At 53.5% G+C, this 18,668-nt stretch overlaps 2 protein-coding genes across 2 annotated transcripts in view; both read right to left on the bottom strand.

Moving 5' to 3' along the window:
* Nucleotides 1-13,161, bottom strand: part of IGSF22 (immunoglobulin superfamily member 22) — an 18,006-nt gene extending 4,845 nt beyond the window's left edge. Inside the window, exons 1-17 of the mRNA XM_007465743.1 lie at nt 13,053-13,161; nt 11,396-11,527; nt 11,050-11,186; nt 9,761-9,860; nt 9,639-9,678; nt 9,257-9,431; nt 8,470-8,583; nt 7,776-7,938; nt 6,851-7,123; nt 5,622-5,906; nt 4,775-4,899; nt 4,545-4,686; nt 4,094-4,390; nt 2,709-3,011; nt 1,746-1,919; nt 1,405-1,533; nt 479-775 (exon numbers count right to left, since the gene is read on the bottom strand). Coding sequence (XP_007465805.1) covers nt 479-775; nt 1,405-1,533; nt 1,746-1,919; nt 2,709-3,011; nt 4,094-4,390; nt 4,545-4,686; nt 4,775-4,899; nt 5,622-5,906; nt 6,851-7,123; nt 7,776-7,938; nt 8,470-8,583; nt 9,257-9,431; nt 9,639-9,678; nt 9,761-9,860; nt 11,050-11,186; nt 11,396-11,527; nt 13,053-13,161 — 2,995 coding nt within the window. The remainder of the gene's footprint in view (nt 1-478; nt 776-1,404; nt 1,534-1,745; nt 1,920-2,708; nt 3,012-4,093; nt 4,391-4,544; nt 4,687-4,774; nt 4,900-5,621; nt 5,907-6,850; nt 7,124-7,775; nt 7,939-8,469; nt 8,584-9,256; nt 9,432-9,638; nt 9,679-9,760; nt 9,861-11,049; nt 11,187-11,395; nt 11,528-13,052) is intronic.
* A 4,008-nt stretch (nt 13,162-17,169) lies between these two features.
* The window catches only part of PTPN5 (protein tyrosine phosphatase non-receptor type 5), a 54,994-nt gene continuing 53,495 nt past the window's right edge, over nt 17,170-18,668 (bottom strand). The window contains exons 12-14 of the mRNA XM_007465742.1: nt 17,916-18,076; nt 17,711-17,824; nt 17,170-17,275 (exon numbers count right to left, since the gene is read on the bottom strand). Coding sequence (XP_007465804.1) covers nt 17,182-17,275; nt 17,711-17,824; nt 17,916-18,076 — 369 coding nt within the window. The 3' untranslated portion in view covers nt 17,170-17,181. The remainder of the gene's footprint in view (nt 17,276-17,710; nt 17,825-17,915; nt 18,077-18,668) is intronic.

Raw genomic sequence — 18,668 nt, 5'->3', positions numbered from 1 at the left:
CATGGAACACTCTTTCCAGAAGACTTAGCTTTAAGCCTCCCCTCCAAAGCTTTTCCCAACCTCATCTCCTTCATGCTCTCACTACAGGCCATACAGACAACTAGCAACCCTGCAATGCTGTGAAGCATTTATTTATTTTTTCTCATCTGTCTCCCTCTATTATTATATAAGACTCTTTAGGGCAGGTCCCGTGTCTTATTTTCTTCTAAATCCCTAACACTTCCCTTGGCACACAGTAGATACTATTCGGCACACAGTGAGTGGGGTTTTGGGTTTTCGTTTTGCTTGTTTGTTTGTTTGTTTTTGGCAGGGAAGGCCCTGGGGTTATCCCTAGCTCTATCCAGGCACAAGCATGGACGGACGACTCTTTCTTGATCACAGCATCGCCCAGTTTTCTCCTGTGGGATGAGGTCCCAGAGAGGAAGGTGTGGAGCTAGGATGTTGGGGCCTACACCCCAGCCCTGTCTGCATCCCTCACCTGGTGGTGGCATGGCACGGACCCCCTCGTCCAGCTCCACAGGCTCCCCACACCCAGCCTCGTTCACAGCCCGGATTCGGAAGAAGTATTTCTGCCTCTCGGTGAGGCCTCCTACTGTGTAGCCGGTGCCCGAGATGGGGATCTTTGTGCACTTGGACCACTCCTTGGTGTCTTCAGCCCGCATCTCAAGGATGTAGCCAGAGGGTGGGTCTCCCTCGGCAGGCTCCAGCCAGGCCAGGGAGATGCTGGAGTTGGAGGAATCCGACACGTGCAGGCCCTGCACCAGGCCCGGGGGTTCTGCGTGACACAGACAACTAGTCAGCCCCCAGATGCTTCTCCACTCAATGCCATGCCCAATTCCTGCACTCAGTACCCCTGAAACTTAACTTTCAACACCTCTACCTTCAACACTCACAGTTAAAACGCTCAATACCCAGGCTTTCACCTTCAACAACCTCTAAATTTAATTCTCTCAGTCTCAATACTTTCACCCTTGAAGTCAAAACCCTCCAAATTCAATATACACTATACACTCAACCCCTCTGTATTCAAAACTCCAGCCTTTAGCTCAGCCCTCTGCACCACACCCATTCATGCGTGATATCCCCATCTCACCACCTAAGCTCAGCCACTTACCCAACACCCCCGCTCAATCCTCAAACATGCTTCGACTACCCCACCTACCCAGACATACTCAACATTTGATAAAAACTTTTTTCCACCCACCTCCTCGCTGTCCCTGACTCTCAATCTTTATTTGCTGGCTTTCTTTTGTGTGTGAAACTTGTCCCTCTATCAGGCTGGCAGCTCCCAGAGAGTAGAGACTGTGTGATCCCCTCCTGTTAGACTTTCCCGGGAAGAAATCCTCTTTCTACCTCAAACGGCTAATTCCACTATGTGTTGGGGCCTGGCAGCACCATACTCACTGCCAGGGTCCTTGGCTACCACTGAGCTGGATGGCATACTAGGCTGTCCGGGGCCTGCCTTATTCACAGCTACAACTCGGAATTCATATTCTGTGTCCTCCAGGAGACCATCCACAGTGTACTTGGTGCCTGAAATGGGAATTTGAGGGGTAGTGAGGCCAGGGATGGTCCACATGGTAGGAGACCATAGAGTGAGTAGATGTGGCAGAGGGGGTCATGAGATGCTATTAAAACCCACAAAGGAGTTGGAGGAGGGAGTATGTTCAGAGCAGCACGGGTACATGGGTCCATCTAACAAAGTCTCCCTTGGTCCCTCCTGGGCCTTTGTCCCTCAACCTCACCCTGGATGGGGTCCTTGTTGACTGGCACCCACAGGTTACTGCCTTTCTTCCTCCGCTCCACAATGTAGCCGAGCACTGGGGCTCCCCCATCTTGGGTGGGGGCATTCCATGTGATGGTCACAGCCTCTTTGGTCACGTCAGTCACTTGGGGCTGGGAGGCTAGACCAGGGGGCTCTGTGGGAGAGAGAGAGAGGGCAGAGGTTAGGTGGGGGAGCATGTAGACAGTTGCCCACCCCATGCTGAGCTCTGGTCCCTTCCTTAAAAAAACTTAAGCCAATGATTAACTCTGGTTGCACATTAATGTCATGTGGGAAGTAAAAATAAAACCCACAAACACCACCAACAACTAGTGTCTGGGTTCTGTGTCCTGATATTCTAATTCAGCTGGCCTAGGGTGGAGACCAGGAATCAGCATTTTTTAAGAGGCCTCAAGTGATTCTAATGTGTAGCCAAGATAGAGAACCGCCAACTTGAATTTTCCAACCTGTGGCATCCCCAGTGGCACAGATTTTAATGTACTGTCTTGACATACAGAAACATGGAGATCAGTTGCGAGGAGTGTAGCAAGTAATTAACTAGTGATCATAATTAAAATACCAATGTTGTCAAGGGTTTTCTTTGGAAAAAAAATTAGAGTGGATTCAAGGCTATCCCTAAAGTAACATTACTCTCCCTTGGATATGGGATGATTTCTGGAATGGAGAAACAAGTGGAGTTATCTCCCTGGAATTGTGCACAGTTCTGGATGTACACACGGGAGTGTGTTGTGCATGTGATCTGACTGGAAAAAGTTGACAATTCCCATCCAAAACGATCTTCTGCTCTTACTCTAGAAGCCATCTGTCTTGTGGGGCAGCTAGAGGTGACCCTGTGGAATCTCCCACAGACCAGCACTCCTCACTGGCTGAAGGTCCCCACGGTGGCCCCTGAGGTCCCCATTGAGCACGGGGCTATCTTACTGACCAATAGGATTTCCTGCAAACACTTCCTCTGTCTCCAGCGGGTCGCTCACTCCTTCCGAATTGACGGCCAGGATACGAAACTGGTAGGCTTTCCCCTCTTGCACCTTGTTGGTGGAGAATTTGGTGACTTTGCTGTCCACCTCACCAATCTTAATCCAGGACTTCTTGCCGACTGCCTTCCGTTCCACTATGAACTGTGTTATAGGCCGCCCGCCGTTGTCCTTCGGGGCCTTCCACTTCATGTGCACACAATTACCCGAGAGCTCCAGGAACTCCACCCGGCCTTGGGGAGGCTTGGGACGGTCTAAGGACAGAAGAGAGCATCAGAATGTGTCTTTGGAGCAAAGGACCAGAAGGGCTTCATCCCACTGGTTGGAGGTCCACCAGACTGAGACATAGCTAGATTCTGAGCTTTGCGGATCCCTTGTCCTTCCATCTGTCACTGTTTTCCTAAGACTTGCCCAAATGGCTTGATCCCTGCCCCCTGAGATTCCTGTCCGCCTAGGAATGAGTGAACTGGAGACCTGAGGGACCCCCGCCTCAGCTAATTCCCACTTACCTCTTCCAGACAAGGTCTCCCCTCCTCTCAGCTTCCAGAACTCCAGTACTTTCTTTTATTACAGTTTATTTTATAATTACATGTCTACCGGTTTTTATCCCTTTTGGGTTGAGGGAATGCTGGGGATAACTCATCCCTGTGTCCCCATTACTGAGAACACAGAGGAGGTGCTCAGTCATGCTGCCGAACTGAATTGAAATCCAATCCATCCAAACCCACAGCTTGATGGAGATGCAGGTGGAGGAGGTGATGCTGGTGTGTGTGTGTGTGTGTTGCATGTTGAATATGAGTTCACTAAGTCCAGCTCCTCATGTCTTTCCTTAACTTTATGTTCAGACCCATCCCAAATACCATTTCCACCCCCATTCCATCTTTCTCTCCAATTTCATTCCATCCTCAACCCTATCTCACCTCCCCTCACTCCATTTCACTTCCAACTCCAGTATTCTTCGCAATGAACCTCACTTTCATCCTAAATTCCACCTCTCTTTTACCTCATTTCCACCTCACTTCCAACCACGTCCTCATCTCCAAGTCAGTTACAATAATTCAGCAACATCTGAAGGTCAAGTACGTGCTGTGCACTCTGCTATAGTCTTTAAATTCACTTGAAATAGGCACTTTAAAAAACCACCCTGTCGCAGATGAGAAGCTGAGGCTCAGGAAAGTTAATGGACTTGCCCAAGGCCAACTAGTTAGGAAGTTAGGAAATGGGTTTCTTCTGGCTGCAAAGCCAGCACTTCATTCCCATTCTCAACCCGAACTCCAACTCTCTCCTCAGCCTGCGTGGTGCCCCCAGCCCAGCCAAGCCAGGGTCTTGGCCTCACCCAGCACGCTGAGGTGCAGAGTGGCTGTGGCGGAGCCATGGTCATTTTTGAGCTTGAGCATAATGATGCCACTGTCCTCCCGCGCGCAGTTTGAAATGGTGAGCAGCGCCTGGTCTTCCCCGCGCTCCATCGACACGCGTTCCTCTTCCGTCACCTCCATGCCATCCTTGTACCACGTCACTTTGGGCAGCGGCTTTGCCCGGAAGGGCACCTTGATGTTCGCGGTGTGGCCCACCTTCACGGTCACCGGGTGCGCGGCCAGTGCCTCCAGTACCGATGGGTCGATGGTTGGAGGATCTGCAGGGAGGGGCGGCAGGGAAGGCTCGAAGAGCAGGGATGCGGGAGGAGCCGAGGGGTGGAAGAGGAGCCCATGGGCGATGGGGGAGGAGCTAGGAGTAGGTGGGCGGGCCAGGCGTGGTCTAGCTTTGTCCGTAGTGGGCGGCGATCTTACCTGCAATAAATACGGAGGCTTCGCTCTCTGCACCCTTGGCCCTGAATGTGTACTTGCCCTCGTGCTCTGGCCCCATATTGGGGAAGATGAGCTTGTGTACCGCACCCTGCTTCACGATCTGCACGCCGGTCAAGTCCGTGATCTGCAGGGCGAGGGGCGGTCATGAGTGCGAGTGTATGCCCGGTCGACCCCTTCGTCCTTCATTCCCTTCCCTGGCCCCTGCCTCGGACCTCCTCGGCATCCTTCAGCCACACGCCATCCACCTTTTCGTCGTTCAGCACTACGCACAGCTCAGCCGGGCTCCCGGTGGCCGCGTGCACGTCGGACATCCCGCTCTTCACGGTGGCCAGCCGCTCTCGAGAGAAAGGGGTCAGGGGCTGGGTTAGGGTATCGGGGTGGAAGGGACTTACGGGAAAAGGGCTGGTGGCGTCTATCAAAATCATTTATGATGAGCAAGATGTTTGGAAATGGGCAAGTGGGTGATGGTCGGTGGGGGCATTAGAGCAGGTAGGTGGGGGGCGGTTGGGGAAAAGTCAATGGCATTGGGAAATGGCAACTGGGAATTCTGGGAGATGGCTAATGGGGGGCTGATCATCGGAGGATGGTCAGTAGGGACTTAGGATGCTCAGGTGACAAAGGGGACTAGATGGTGGGATGCAGGTGGTTACTTGAGTTGGGATATTTAGCTGGTTATGCTGGTCTGTGGGATGCCCAGCGTTTATTGGGAGTTGAGGGTGGTCAGAGTCAGTGAGGAGTGGTCAGGGATAGTGAGTAGGGGCTGGTCAGGGTCTAGGGGTGTGGGCTGACCAGGTTTGCTGGGGATGGTCAGAGTCTGGAAGTAAAGGATGGATGAAGTCAAGGAATTTGGGATAGAGTTCAAAAGATGAGGGATGGTCAGCGTCTAGGAGGTAGAGATGGTCAGAATTTGGGAGATGGGGGCGGTCAGAGTGGGGAGGTAGAAATAGATCATGGTCTGGAGGAGGATTGAAGTCAGTCAGGGGACTGATGGGTGTCCACAGTAGGAAACTGTTATGGCTGGGGGGTTAGTCAGTGGGGACTGACAGCGTGGGTGTATACCTTCCACAGTGACTACAGCAGTACTGCAGTATTCCGCTGGGTCCCCATCCTGCATGGCCACCACAGTGTACTCGCCACTGTCACTGAGCTGTGCATCCTCGATGACCAGCTCCGCTCGCTTGCCCTCATGGTTCATGCTGTATTTGGAACTACGCTCCAGCAGCTGTCCGTCCTTTGTCCAGCACAGGGTCACATTCTTGGATGTCAGCTCACACTCAAGGCATGCACAGCTCCTCTCTTTCACATGCACATTCTTGAGGGTGCTCACAAACTTTATAGGGATGCCTATGGACAGACAAACAAACACTTGGTCCTGCTCCCAACCTCCTTTTCTGCAGCTAGATGCTGCCCTGCTCCTCTTTTTGACCCTAGAAACCACAGGGCCTTGTGACATGAAGTGTGTACCTGACCCACAGAGGTACCCGGCAGGGAGGGTCCCAGCTCTGCCTCTTACTTGCTAGCTGACTGTATGCAGTGCATTCACTCCCTAAGTCTCATTTTCCTCATATGTAAAACGGGACGACAGCTTTTACCTCCTCACAGCACTGCAGGCAATATCTCTAATGTCCCCTTGGAGCTCCAGCCATAACTGCATTGTCTCTCTGGTGTCTGGGCCTTTACACATGCTATTTTCTCCTGAGAATGTCCTCTTCTCTTGCCCCTTCTCTGAAAACTGAATTCCTTTTTGTTTTACTTGGTAAAGCTTTGCCATCATCTCATCATATCCTTTTTGACATGGCCAGGTGGTACCTCTTCTTTGGGTTCTCACAGCCTCCATGTCTCCCTCAATCACAGCAATGATTGTTCCATGTCACTTGTGTCAAGAGTGGTTCACATGTATGACCCACCATCAAGTGCAACTCTCCAAACTAATAATGTAAGTAGTCAAGAGTGATGTGCTGTAATATATGATATTAGAGCCATAAAGGCTAATAATTTCTTGGCCCATGATCTCCCAGCTGATAGTAAGATCCTAGAGTGTCTTGACTCCTTGCTTAAGAACTTTTGTTCTAATTCCATTTCCATACCTGCTTCTCCCACTAGACTAGGAATTAGCAGAGAGAACTCTCTATCTTTCTAGTAGCCATTAAAGGGCCTTGCAAGGAGGAGCTGGACAGATACATGGATGGATGGATGGATGGATGGATGGATGGATGGATGGATAGATGCTCACATGGAGGTTGCTGTGGCATGAAGCCCACCCCTCAAGCTCTGGCCCAAACACTCACGGTCAATAGTGAGCTGGGCCTTCTGAACCAGGTCCCCCACCTCGGCAGAGAACTCGCCACTGTCACTGAGTCTGGCATCCTTAATCTTAAGCGTGTGGGTCAAACCATCCTCAGACACAGTGATTTCATACTTTTCATCCCTCTTCAGCTCCCTTCCATTGAACTTCCACACAAAGTTGGGCACTTTCTTCGAGAGGTGGCTCTCAAATACAGCTGTCTCGCGCTCCGTCACTTTCATTGGCTTCATCTCTCCCAAGAACTTCAGAGGCTCATCTGCAGCAAAGAGTAGGAGGGGCATTCATTGGGCTGTATCCCTGGTCCCTCCTGAGGGGTAGGATGGTGAAGGGGGGGCATAAAGACTCAGGTGTCATTGGCCTCCTGTAGCCCACAGTTGGGGAAAGCATCCTCCTTTCGTTCTGCTTGTGAATCCTAGAGTCTCCCCCCATGATGTTCATATGGTCTCCTCCCCAGTAATGTTAACAGCAATTTTAGAGAGAATATTTCTCTATGTCATTTTAGATATGCGCCAGGCACTATTCTAGCCATTTTGCACATATTAAAGCATTCAGGTAGACTCTACCATTATTTCCCATTTTACAGATGGGAAAACTGAGGCAAAGAGAAGTTAAATCACTTGCCCCAAATACACAGCTCATAAGTGACAGAAGCTGGGATTTGAACTCCAGTAGTTCAACTCCAGAAGCTGTATTCTTAACCACTAGCTACACTGCCCCACGGCACTTTATCTCATAGTCCTCACCCTTATACCCCATGTCTCTCTCCGCCATTAACTCCCATCTGCATGCAATCTGTGCACAGCCCCAAGGTCCCTCCTCCCATGTCCCCATGGACCCCATCCTTGGATATTCCTCTGCCCTGACCCTGACTGTGTCCTCCTTGTGCTGCCTGGTGCCCACACTCTTACCCAGCACTGTGAGCTTTGCACTTATCCTCTTGTTGTCCACGGACAGGCTGTAGGTGCCTGCATCGTTCATGTTCACGTTGGTAATGACCAGCATGTACTTGGTGCCCATCTGCTTCACGTCATACTTGCCCAGGGAGTACTGGATCCTCAGTGGCTCATTATCCTGCCTCATGGAATAGGCAGAAAAGCTGATGAAGGGGTCTAGGAGGAGATTTCTAGAGGTCTCCATTCCCCAAAGCCAGCCTGAGCTGGAAGGTGCCATATCTACCTCTTTAAGATCCTCAAACACACTCAGAGACCCCTAAGATCTCTCTAGCCTCATCATCTGGCTCGGTGGGATCCAGGGTCTCTGCCTCTCCCGAGGCCCGAACTCTTAATATGCATGAGTTCACTAGATACTTTCTCTTAGAGGCCCATCTTTAGTGACCTGCAGGACTATCTAATCCAGCCTTTTCAGATGGGTAGACTGAGGTATAGAGAAAAGGAAGTAACTGTCTCAAATCAAACAGCAAACTGGTGGAACATCTAAGAATAAAGCCCAGCTCTCATCCAGTTTCAACCATACCAGATGGCATCCTTCTGATGGCATGGAGGAGAGGAAAGGGCTTATGGGTAATGAGAGGGTCTTGGAAGGAAAGGGGTGCAGAGAAAAAATGATATTCCAGGGTGGGCCCTTCCTAGGTGCTCTCCCCACCTTGATCCATGTCATTTTGACATTGGGGTCCTTCAGCTCCATTATGCAGTCAAAGACCACCGTGGTATCCACCTTGGTCTCTCTGTCTTCCAGGGGCTTCAGAATCTGGATGGTCTGAGAGATTGTGGTAACAAAAAGGCAGGTGTCAGAGGCATCTGGAATCTGGAATCTGCCCAGACTGTGTCTCCAGTGCTGGAGGAGCCCCCTGAAGGTCTGGGGAGAAATGACTAGGCTGATTAGATAACTGTGCTCCCCGCCACCCCCCTCCCCCTACAATGAACATCTCGAAGATTTAGGGGGAAACGGGTACAATAAGGGAAGAGAAAGGAACCACCATTTGCGGAATAGTCACTATGTACCTGGGCCTATTACATAGGCCTTCTAATCCCAGTGTAGATGCTTAACAGTTATGAGTTGTTGAGTGACTAAATGAGAACAACACCACAAAAACAAATGAAAAAGGAGAGTATAATTTTCATTCTGCAGATGAAGAAACAGGTTCAGAGAGACCCCCAAGTTCACTCAGTTAATAAGGCAGTAGAACTGGACTTTGAACCCAGGTCTGTCTGACTCCAAAATCCATGCAAATACATTAGGGAGCAGTGAAGAGAAAAGAGGTAGAAGGAGGGTGACCTGAGTTCCTTGCCTGCCCTTGCAGTAGAGAATGCCCTTGAGTACGCACGTGCATGGTGGGGAGACCTTGCCACCGGGAGTCACACAGGCACTAGCACTTTTGGTAAGGCTCAGCCCCTGGCCTGCAGCTCCCTGCTCCCTGATGGGCACTGACCTCTACCTCCACTTTCTTCATCCCTTTGAGCTTCTTGAGCAGCCCCCGGAAGTCTGTGAAACCATACTCCATGCAGGCCTTCTCAAAGTCCTTCTTGGGCACCTTGGACAAAATCTCCAGCATCTCTTTCTCATCCGTCACCTTCTTCTGCTGCTTCTTGGGAGGAGGGGGTCCCCTGGAAGGAAGTGGGTGCCAAGCTTGGACTTAGTGCCCTTCTCTGAAGACAGAGGGAGCCTCTCCCAACCATGAGATGCTCCTCCCTACTCCACGGATTCTTGGAGGCTGGGCCATTAACTCAGGGGGCTGTTGAAAGGCCTTCCAGAAGCTCTAGCCTGGAGGGTGGGGGGACCACACCCTGGGCGGAGGAGCCTCCCAGCCTCACCTCTTCCTCAACATCTTTTTGAAATCCAATTTTTCTTCACCTGAGGACAGAGAGAGGGACAGGGTCACACAGAGGGAGTTTGGTCCCTAAGAAGAAAGGCCAGGAGAACGGGGCTGGCTCACCCTTGGTCACAAGCAGGGACACGGTGTAGATGGCGTCTGCATGGTCATTGCTTGCAATGCACTCGTAGTTGTCAGAGTCATCCGAGGTCAGTGGCTCCAGCTGGATCAGAGTCAGGCCATTAGTAGGGGAGGTGGGGAGGGAACCACAGGGGGACTCTCTGTGAGATGGGAAAGGAGGGTGTTTCTTTTGGGCTGGGGGGAGGAGCTGAGTGTGGAGGATTGAGCAGCCTCTGTGATTAGGAGGTGCCAGGTAGCAGTCAGTGTACGTGTGTCTGTTTGAAGCCTGATTCTGCATTGGATTCTCCCCCTTGGCTGTGAGCTCCTGGATGACAGGGACTTCCTCTGATTTGCAACTTTATCTGCAGTTTCTGGCACTGGGCTGAGTACGCCTTTATTTAACACGGATTTACTCCTCTGTACCAGGTATTGGCCTGAACCCCTGAGGAAATGGGGGTGAGCAAGGCTGCCCTGGCACGCGTAGAAAGGCACTTAGGTACCAGTGGGTTCCTGGAAAGTGCTTGCCGAATGAATGAGCTTGTGTAAGGAGTGGCCAGTAGCGGGGGCCCTGGGGCAGCTTGTGTGTGCTGTAGGGGCGAAGGGTCCTAGAATGCGCCTTCGGGAGGAGAAGGAAGCAACTTGCGTCTGTGGGGAGAATGGAGGCTCTTTGCCTTTCACAGTGGGAAGTCCGGGCAGGACGAGGAACAGGAGTAATTATAGGTCTAGGTCTCCCGGGTTCCCATCCCTCCCTCTCCTCAAAGGGTCTGGAGCCAGAGGCTGCATGCAGACGATAGCTAGACCTTAGGATGATCGGCCCTTGGCATTGCTCTTCTGGAAGGTTCCCCTGAAGAGCCCAGGAACCCTCACCCTCACCTACACTCTAGGAGCAGCCCCTCCCTCCGTGCCGGTCCCGCTCCAGCTCAGCCTGGCTCCGCCCACCGTGGTCTTAGCCGCTTCTAGCCACGCCCATAGCTTTGGTTTCAAGTTCCTTTTGGGCTCACTCACCTTCTGGAACCTCTCTTTCTCTTCCATTTGGTCTTGCCCCCTCCTTGTTCTGGCATTGTCCTAGCTCTGCCTTACCCCGCCCCTAATTTTGGTCCCCTGCTCACTCTGGCAGCCCCCCAGCTCCTGACACGGTTTCTCTTATCCTGCCCCTCCTCTAGGGCAAGGACAGACCCTTTTCCCATCTCCCAGTTCTTGGGTCTCCATTGTGGAGCTCTTGTTTGCGACAGGACCTGCAGCCCATGCCAGGGGTCCCCGCCTCCGACCTTATGGGTAACTGGACCTCGCACCTTCAGCACGTGCTCCTTGTTAACGCTGTCGTAGAATATCTTGGCGGAGTCCTTGATGGGGGTGCCGCTCTCTCTCTTCCAGGAGATGTTGGGTTTGGGGTTCCCCTGCACCCGGACTCGGAACATGGCTTTATCCCCTGCAGTGGGCACAGGACCTATTTTTTCCCTCTTAGCCTCCAAGCTGCACCTTCTACCTGCTCCCAGCCCTGGGCAGGGCAGGGACCCTCGGGCCAACCCAGCCAGTGATTGTGTATTGAGAGGACAATGGTGGTGGTGGCGGCGGCTGGGGCACTGGGGAGGAAAGGGAAGTACCCAGGGGCCTGGGGAGACGCGGGGAGGGACGCACCCTCGGGCGCGGTGACCGGCTGAGGCTTATCCACGAACTCCGGGATGCTCTCGCCAGCAGGGATGTTGGAACTCCGGGTCACCAAGCTGAAGAACTCTGTGGTGCTGGAGGACTTCCTCGTCACGACTTCCTCTGTGGCGGCGGGCGAGAGGTCAGAATGGGCTACAGGCGGAGCTTAGCCTGGGATTGGAGGGCTGACCTTTTCTTGAGGGGACGGTGGAGCATTTTAGGTCAGCGGGGGGCAGGACCAGCACTGGCCGAGAAACAAGGACCTTAAAGAGTTGGTGGGTCATTGTGTTATGGCAAATTTCAACCACTAGGGGAGCCAACGCCTCATCCACCCCTCTGGTCAATCTTTATTGGGTCAAAGCCTTGAGTTCTACTTTCTTCTCTCGGATGGAATCTTGTCTTTGGGATTTTATGGGTCTCTTGGGCTTCTCTTCTGGAAGTTCTGGTCCCCCAGTAGCATTAAATAGTGAGCAGAGTTCTAAAGGCTGCACTTGGTCTACACATGTTTTTTTATTTGACCTTTACAATGTTTAAACAAAAAATAGCCCTACGTCTAAAAACTGAGGGATTTCACATAAACATGGAGATTTCTGGATCCTCAGCACTGGACTCACATTCCCATATGGTAACAGTCAGTGGGAGGGAGATGAAGAGTGACTGTCCCTTTAGATGGACTGCATCCTGTCCAGTTCACCTCAGTCTTTTTTCTGCATTTATGTTCCCTGCCTGGACTATCGGCCAGTGGTTTTCAACGCTGGCCGCACATCAGAATCCCCGGAGATCTTAAAAAAACAAAAAACAAAAAACCACCAGATTTAACCCTCTGAGGTGAGACTCACATATCGCTGTTTTTTTTCACTCCCCTCTCCCCCCACTCCTACACTAAGATGACTCTGGTGCGCAGTCAGGGCTGAGAATCGCTACTATAGTCAACTGAGTTTGCAACTTCTGGTCTTGAGTCCCAGCTGTTCCACTCGCTCTGCCTCACTGGCCAGGAGGAATTGGTGTAAAGTGTTTATCTGGTCTTCACCTCTGTGCACAGAGGACTCTGAAGGAGCGGGCAATGACTGGGAGGACAGGAATTCAATATCCTGGTTCCTGGCCATCTTTTAATCGCTTTCCTCTAGAGACATGACTAAAACAGTCTGTTCTGCTCTGAGACCATTTCTCAGCTTTCCCTTGGATCTGCCCTCCCCCAAGTCTGGTCCCCAAGGGCTGAGTGCCTGGAAGCTCAAGTCACTTGTTTATGTGTTCATCTTCTCTCCACTGGCAGCTCCAGGCAGGGCCAGCATTATTATTCATAGGTAGATAAGGTTGCTACCTCCCTAACTTCCTCCATGCCTGAAATTCTACCATCAGAAATGGTATTTGCCTATGGCTCTGATCTTAAGCAATTGAGAGTTCATCAGTCACTCACACACATCCATGTGACTGATTTTTCCTAAGCTTTTTTTCTGGAGGTTGGATCTGTGGGTGAGCATCTGGCTGGCTAAGCTTTACCAAAGCACAGATTAGAAACACAGGTTGGGAAGGATTGCTGGTGGTATCTTGGGCTCTCGAGGGGCCCAGCAGTCGCAAATACTGGAGGAAGAAAGGCTGCCCCTACCTGATTACTGACCCCCTCCTCCAGCCATCCCACTCTACTTGCCTCCCACGATCTTGGTTGTCTGGGAGAAGGTCTGCATGTCGGTGGTGGAACTGGAGAACTCCATGGACACGTGCTCCTGAAGCATCTCCTTGTGGTGAATGGTCGTCATGGTGACAGCAGATGTGGGCACTCACCTGGGAGGACCAGGGAGAGGATGAGGCCATGAAAGACAAGGAAGGGAGCAAGAGAGAGACTCAGAGATGTTCTTATGTGTGTGTGTGGGGGGGGGAGAAGGGATGGGACAGGTGGACACAGGGGGAAATGGCTGTGCACAGGAGAGGGTGAGGAGAGGTTGGGCAGCAAGCCTCTTCTCTCTGGCCTCTCTTCTCTTCCCTTAGTGTCCCCCTTTCCCTGGTTGGCTACAAGGACCAGTGGGCCTGTCCCCCACTGACTAGTGCCAAACTATTCCAAGTACTTGGAGGGAGAGGAGGTAGGATTTAGACTTACCCAGCACACCCAGTAAGGCCCAGAGGGAGTTGAGAATAACTACTGATAGCTACATGGAACTAGGTGGGCACTGCTGGAGGTTTTATCAGGAGAGAATGAAGTCAGCCCTGAGAAGGAGTTGAGAATAACTACTGATAGCTACATGGAACTAGGTGGGCACTGCTGGAGGTTTTATCAGGAGAGAATGAAGTCAGACCTGAGAAGGAACTTCCTGACTAAGCCACACTGGAGCAGGCCTTGAAAGGAAACTGCAGATCTTCTTGCTGGGCCCTGGGGAGCCCTGGCATTGGGGGAATGCTAAGACAGATGACAAAGCATTGGTACAGCTCTGCTTTCGTTTGCGACATGGTAAAGACAGAGATTGAGTTTTATTTCTTATACTTCTTTTTTGAATTGGTAATTCAATCATACAGTTAAAATTAAAACAATATAAACATCTATGTGAAGAGGCTCCCTCCGGCTCCCAAGCCCCTCCGTCTCCCAGCCCTCCCCAGCAGGTAACCACTTGTGGTCTCTGGGCTCCTTCTGGAGCTCCTTCATGCAAATATGAATATGTTTTTGTCTCTACCCTTTTTTAACACATAAGGTAGCCTATTACACATGCTATTCAGCCCTCTTTTCACTTTCTACATCTTTCAGATCTTTCCATCCCAGTTCATAAAGTTTCCCCATCCTTGTTAACAGCTACACAGTATTCCAACAAATGGGTATACATACCATCTTTTATTTAACCAGAGTGGCGGTTTTTAAACCTCTATTTTGTTTATGAGAAACTGATGTCAGAGAAATAACCTGTCCAAGGTCACCCGGACTAGAATCCTGGCCTCTTGACTCCCAGTCCAGTGTCCTTCCAGGGGACCCCAAAGCCTTCTTCCAAATTAGGTTTGGGGCTAAAGTTAACCCCCTCATCCCATGATATCTCTCTGCCTGGCCTGCTTCTCCCTCCGGGTTCTGAGACCACTCCCCTGTCCCAGCTCCTGCTGTCCCCCTCTGGGCTCAGAAGTTAGCAGATTCTGCCCCTTTCCTGAGGGAAGATGCAAGCCTTACCTTCGTGTCACCAATCCCTTGTAACCCTCGAATGCTGTGTCCACCCGCAGCTTTGGAGGTGCAGCTGGTGGCTGGGCTGTAGACTGACCAGTCTTCTTCCTTTGCCCCAGCAATGGGGCCACCAGGAGTCACTGGTTCCTTAAGTATCTGGCCCCCTGGGGGCGATCCCTTACTCAGGCTCTGCAGCTGTCCCAGCGAGCTGGCACACTGCTTTGGGGGATGGGGGGACTGAGGCCAGGGCTGGAGGAAACGTGGGGCATGGGGCAGGCAGGTGGCTGAGGGTGGTGGTCCCGGGGTACTTTTTCTGTTCCCTTGTGCAGAGCTTTTGGTTCTCACTGCTGCCGGGTGGGACCTTCTGAGCTGAATGGCAGTGTGTGTGTGTGTGTGTGTGTGTGTGTGTGTGTGTGTGTGTGTGTGTGACCCAGAGGGCTTGGGCTGAATGGGAGTGTGTGTGTGTGTGTGTGTGTGTGTGTGTGTGTGTGTGTGTGTGTGTGTGGCCAACAGGGCTTGGGGAACAAAGCGACAGGTCTGTGTTTTCCAGGGACCGGGAGGGGGAGAGTTAGGGAGAGTCTGGCAGGTCTGTCATTTTGCACAAATCCAGGGGGCACCGTTCATGTTGTGCTCTACACGTGGTGCCTGCAGAGGCTGAGTGGCCTCACAGGGCCACCCCAGGAGAAGAGGGGGAATTGTTAGCTTTTTTCCCCCCCGCTCCCGTTTCTACCGCCCAACCCCCCTATTCTGGGCAGAAGGGTAGGAGGGCCCACCCTCTTGTTGGAGGGTGGCTGGAGAGCAGGCCCCCCTACTCTGGGCCCTCCGTCCCAGCTGCCCAAGCACTCCCTGTTCTTTTCTCATTGTCTATAGCACACCTGCAGCCCAGACCCTCAACCAGCCCACTCAAGGCTCCGCTACCTTGTAAGGACCTGCTGGTTGGTTAGCAGCCCTGCCCTGGACTCCCTCCTGCCCTGGGTTGACCCACACCTGTCATCAAGGGCATGACAACTACTTTTGCTGCATCCCTGGGGGCTGGGATAAGAATAGAGCAGGAGTGTCTAGGAGGCACAGGGTTTTTGCCTAGGGGCAGATTCCCCAGGCTCCTTGGGTGGGGCTTCCTCTCAGCCCAGGCCTTACAGGGGAAATTGCTGGCTTGCAGCTGCTCTTGGGACCTGCAGGGCTTAACAAGGGATAAGTGGGCTGGCCAACAGGGAGGGGCCTGAGTGAGCTGAAGGTCTCCCTGCTCCAGCCTTGGCCTCTCTGGCCCATCTGTCGAAGCTGGTGGCCTGCCAGACACTTTTCCTTCTCTGGAAACCTCCAACACCTGTCCCTGTGGCTCCCCATGGCCCCTGGCTCCTGGCTGGGTGGGACGGTGGGGGTGTGTGAGGATCCTGCTCGATGGACTTTGGCTTTTCAAATCTGGATTCATGCCACACTCCCAGCATCCACAAGGGGGTCCCACGGATCTTGAGGGCCAGGGTGTGTGTGTGTGTGCGGGCAGGTGTGTGTGTGTGTGTGTGTGTGTGTGTGTGTGTGTGTGTGTGTGTGTGTGTGTGTGTGTGTGTGTGTGTTGCTAGGGATCTCGAGGGCCAGGGTGTGTGTGCGTGTATGTACAAAGACGGGGGTACAGGGAGTGGAGGGGAGAGGCAATCACACAGACCCAGTTTTGCTCAAAATGCTCCATTTATTGCTCTATTCAATGACCATGAGCAAATTATAAAAAGACACCAAATGTCTCTGTCTGCCGTGGAATGAGTATTTAAAGTCAGCAATAAAAACACGTGGCTCCAAGATAACACATGTTGCCAAAGAGTCATGCATACCCTGCTGACGGGCTCTCAACACACGCATGGACATGGACACACGCAGAGCTACACGCGGTGAGACTTCTCGGAGGGATTTCCCACAGTGACCCCGAAATATGTTTCACACATATCTGGGGCCGAGTCCCCACCCCACCCTCGGAGCTCCTCCTCTCCCACCGTGGCCCAGGTCCTCTAGGTTCACTGTCCCCATCTGTCCCCTTCCTCCCTGATGCCTCGCGGGCTGCTCACTGCCTCCTGCGGGGATCTGACACCCAGAGGCCACCCTGGCTGCGATACTCCTCCCCCCACCACCCACCCAGAGACCTCTCCCCGAGCTGAGATCTTTCTGCCACCCCCTCAGGAGCTCCCTGTGCCTGACCTCCAGGTCCTCAGGGCCCCCGTCCTTATCCTGGTCCCAGTAACTAGGGGCAAAGTGCAATCTGCCTGTTGGGAGAAGTGGGGCTGGGGGCTGGGGGCAGGCACCTCTGCCGGGGCCACTTGGGGGCTGGAGCTCATTACCCCTCTCCCGGGCTGAGGAGACACAGTGTCCGGTACAGACAGCAGAGATGGATGGACAGACAGAACACGCTGCAGCAGGACACGTGGAGTGCGGCACAGAAACGTTTTGGATCAAGTAGCAATGGAACCATCGTTAAAAACTGAGGCCCCAGGTCGCGCAGCGTGGGTCAGGCCCTGGGGCCCCAGGCCTGGCCTGGCACACCCCTCCCCCACCCTCCCCCACTCCCCAATATGTACAGTAGGAAGAGCTACGTTGGGCGGGGGGGCAGGGGCCAGGCCCAGGCTGGGTGATACCCAGAGGACCTCGGGGGGGAGTGTGGTCACTCAGGGGACTGGCGGGACAGCTCCTTCTCGTAGAGGCTCATGACGTGGTGCACGAACTGGTACTGCTCATACGTCTGGATCATGCCGCCCCTGCCCGGCATACACACAGTGGGGACGGGGTCATGGAGGGACCTGCCCCCAGATCCACGGAGTGCCAGTCATCTGAGGTACATCAGGGACTCTGCCTTTGTGCAGCTTAGAGAGGCCAACCCTGGCCAGCCACTCCCTCTGCCCCTTCCTGTCCCTCCCAGCTCTGGCACAGACAGCAGGGACACAGGTGACATGTCCCCCCCCACTCGGCCCCTGCCCCTCTGTCCACCAGCTCTGTTTCTCTCCCCTCTTCATCCAGCCACCAACTGCCTGGATCCGGTTGCTCTACCCATCCGTCCTCCCTACTTCCTGTCCGCCAGTCAGTCCCCGTGGGGTGTGTCCCCCTAACCCTCAACCTATGCACACGTCAGTCTCTCTCTGCTGCCCCCAGGGCTCTAGCTCCCCACGTGCTCAGCCCCCCACCCAAGGGCTGACCTGTCCTGACGGAGCTGGCACGTGGTCTTCAGGATGTCCACCACGCCCTGGTGCCGCAGCTGCTGGCAGCAGATGCTAGTGGCGATGAAGCAGCCGGTCCTCCCAATCCCTGCGCTGAGGGCCAAGGGCGTGGGTGGGTGAGGGGCAGGGCAGCCTAGGGCTGGGGGAAGCTGCCCTGCCCTCGTGGGTGTCTGGGAGGACCCACCTGCAGTGGACGACGATGGGGGCGCAGCGGGGCCCCTCCTGCTGGGCTGCCTCCTCCACCTCCTGCACCAGGTGCAGGAGTGGGGGGGCCCGGTCTGGGGTCTTCTGGTCGGGCCAGGATGTGAACCAGTAATGCTTCAGGCCTCGCTCTTCTGTGCCACTCTGTTCAGGACACAGAGGCCCACCCCAGATACACGTGAACTCTTTGAGCCCACAGAGCAGCCCAGAGATGGAGATGGGAGGGAAGGAGGAAACACACAGGAGGGAGGCCACAAGGAGTGGGGCCTCGGGCCTCTGCCAGCTATACCACATCACCCAGCGGCACCAGACAGAGACCCGAAGCCAGGCGGGCAGCAGGGGCTGGGCAGCAGCGTCAGCACTGGTCTTCACGTGGGTTCTGCCCCAGCAACTCCAAGGTCATCCAAGAGAGGTGAAGAGTCCCTTCTCCAATTCACTCCTGTCTCCTGGTCACCCCTTAACAGCCCAGTCACCCCCCAAGAGCCCTGGGACCCTTCCTCTTGCCTCAGTATACTTTCCTGCCCACCTCCAACCCCAGCAAGTGTTCCCCCCTCCGTGCTATCCTCTCCACCACCACCGCCTCCACTTTGGTCTTTATCATCTCTCGACTGTGTGAGACCCTCCCATCTCCTCCCTGACAGCCCTAGCTCCACAGTGGTCAAAACGGTCTGTCTGGGCTTCCCTGGTGGCGCAGTGGTTGAGAGTCCGCCTGCCGATGCAGGGGACGCAGGTTCGC

The sequence above is a fragment of the Lipotes vexillifer genome, unplaced genomic scaffold, assembly GCF_000442215.2.
Source record: "Lipotes vexillifer unplaced genomic scaffold, Lipotes_vexillifer_v1.1 scaffold2818, whole genome shotgun sequence".
Classification (NCBI taxonomy): domain Eukaryota; kingdom Metazoa; phylum Chordata; class Mammalia; order Artiodactyla; family Lipotidae; genus Lipotes; species Lipotes vexillifer.
This window is presented reverse-complemented; position numbering and strand designations above follow the sequence as displayed.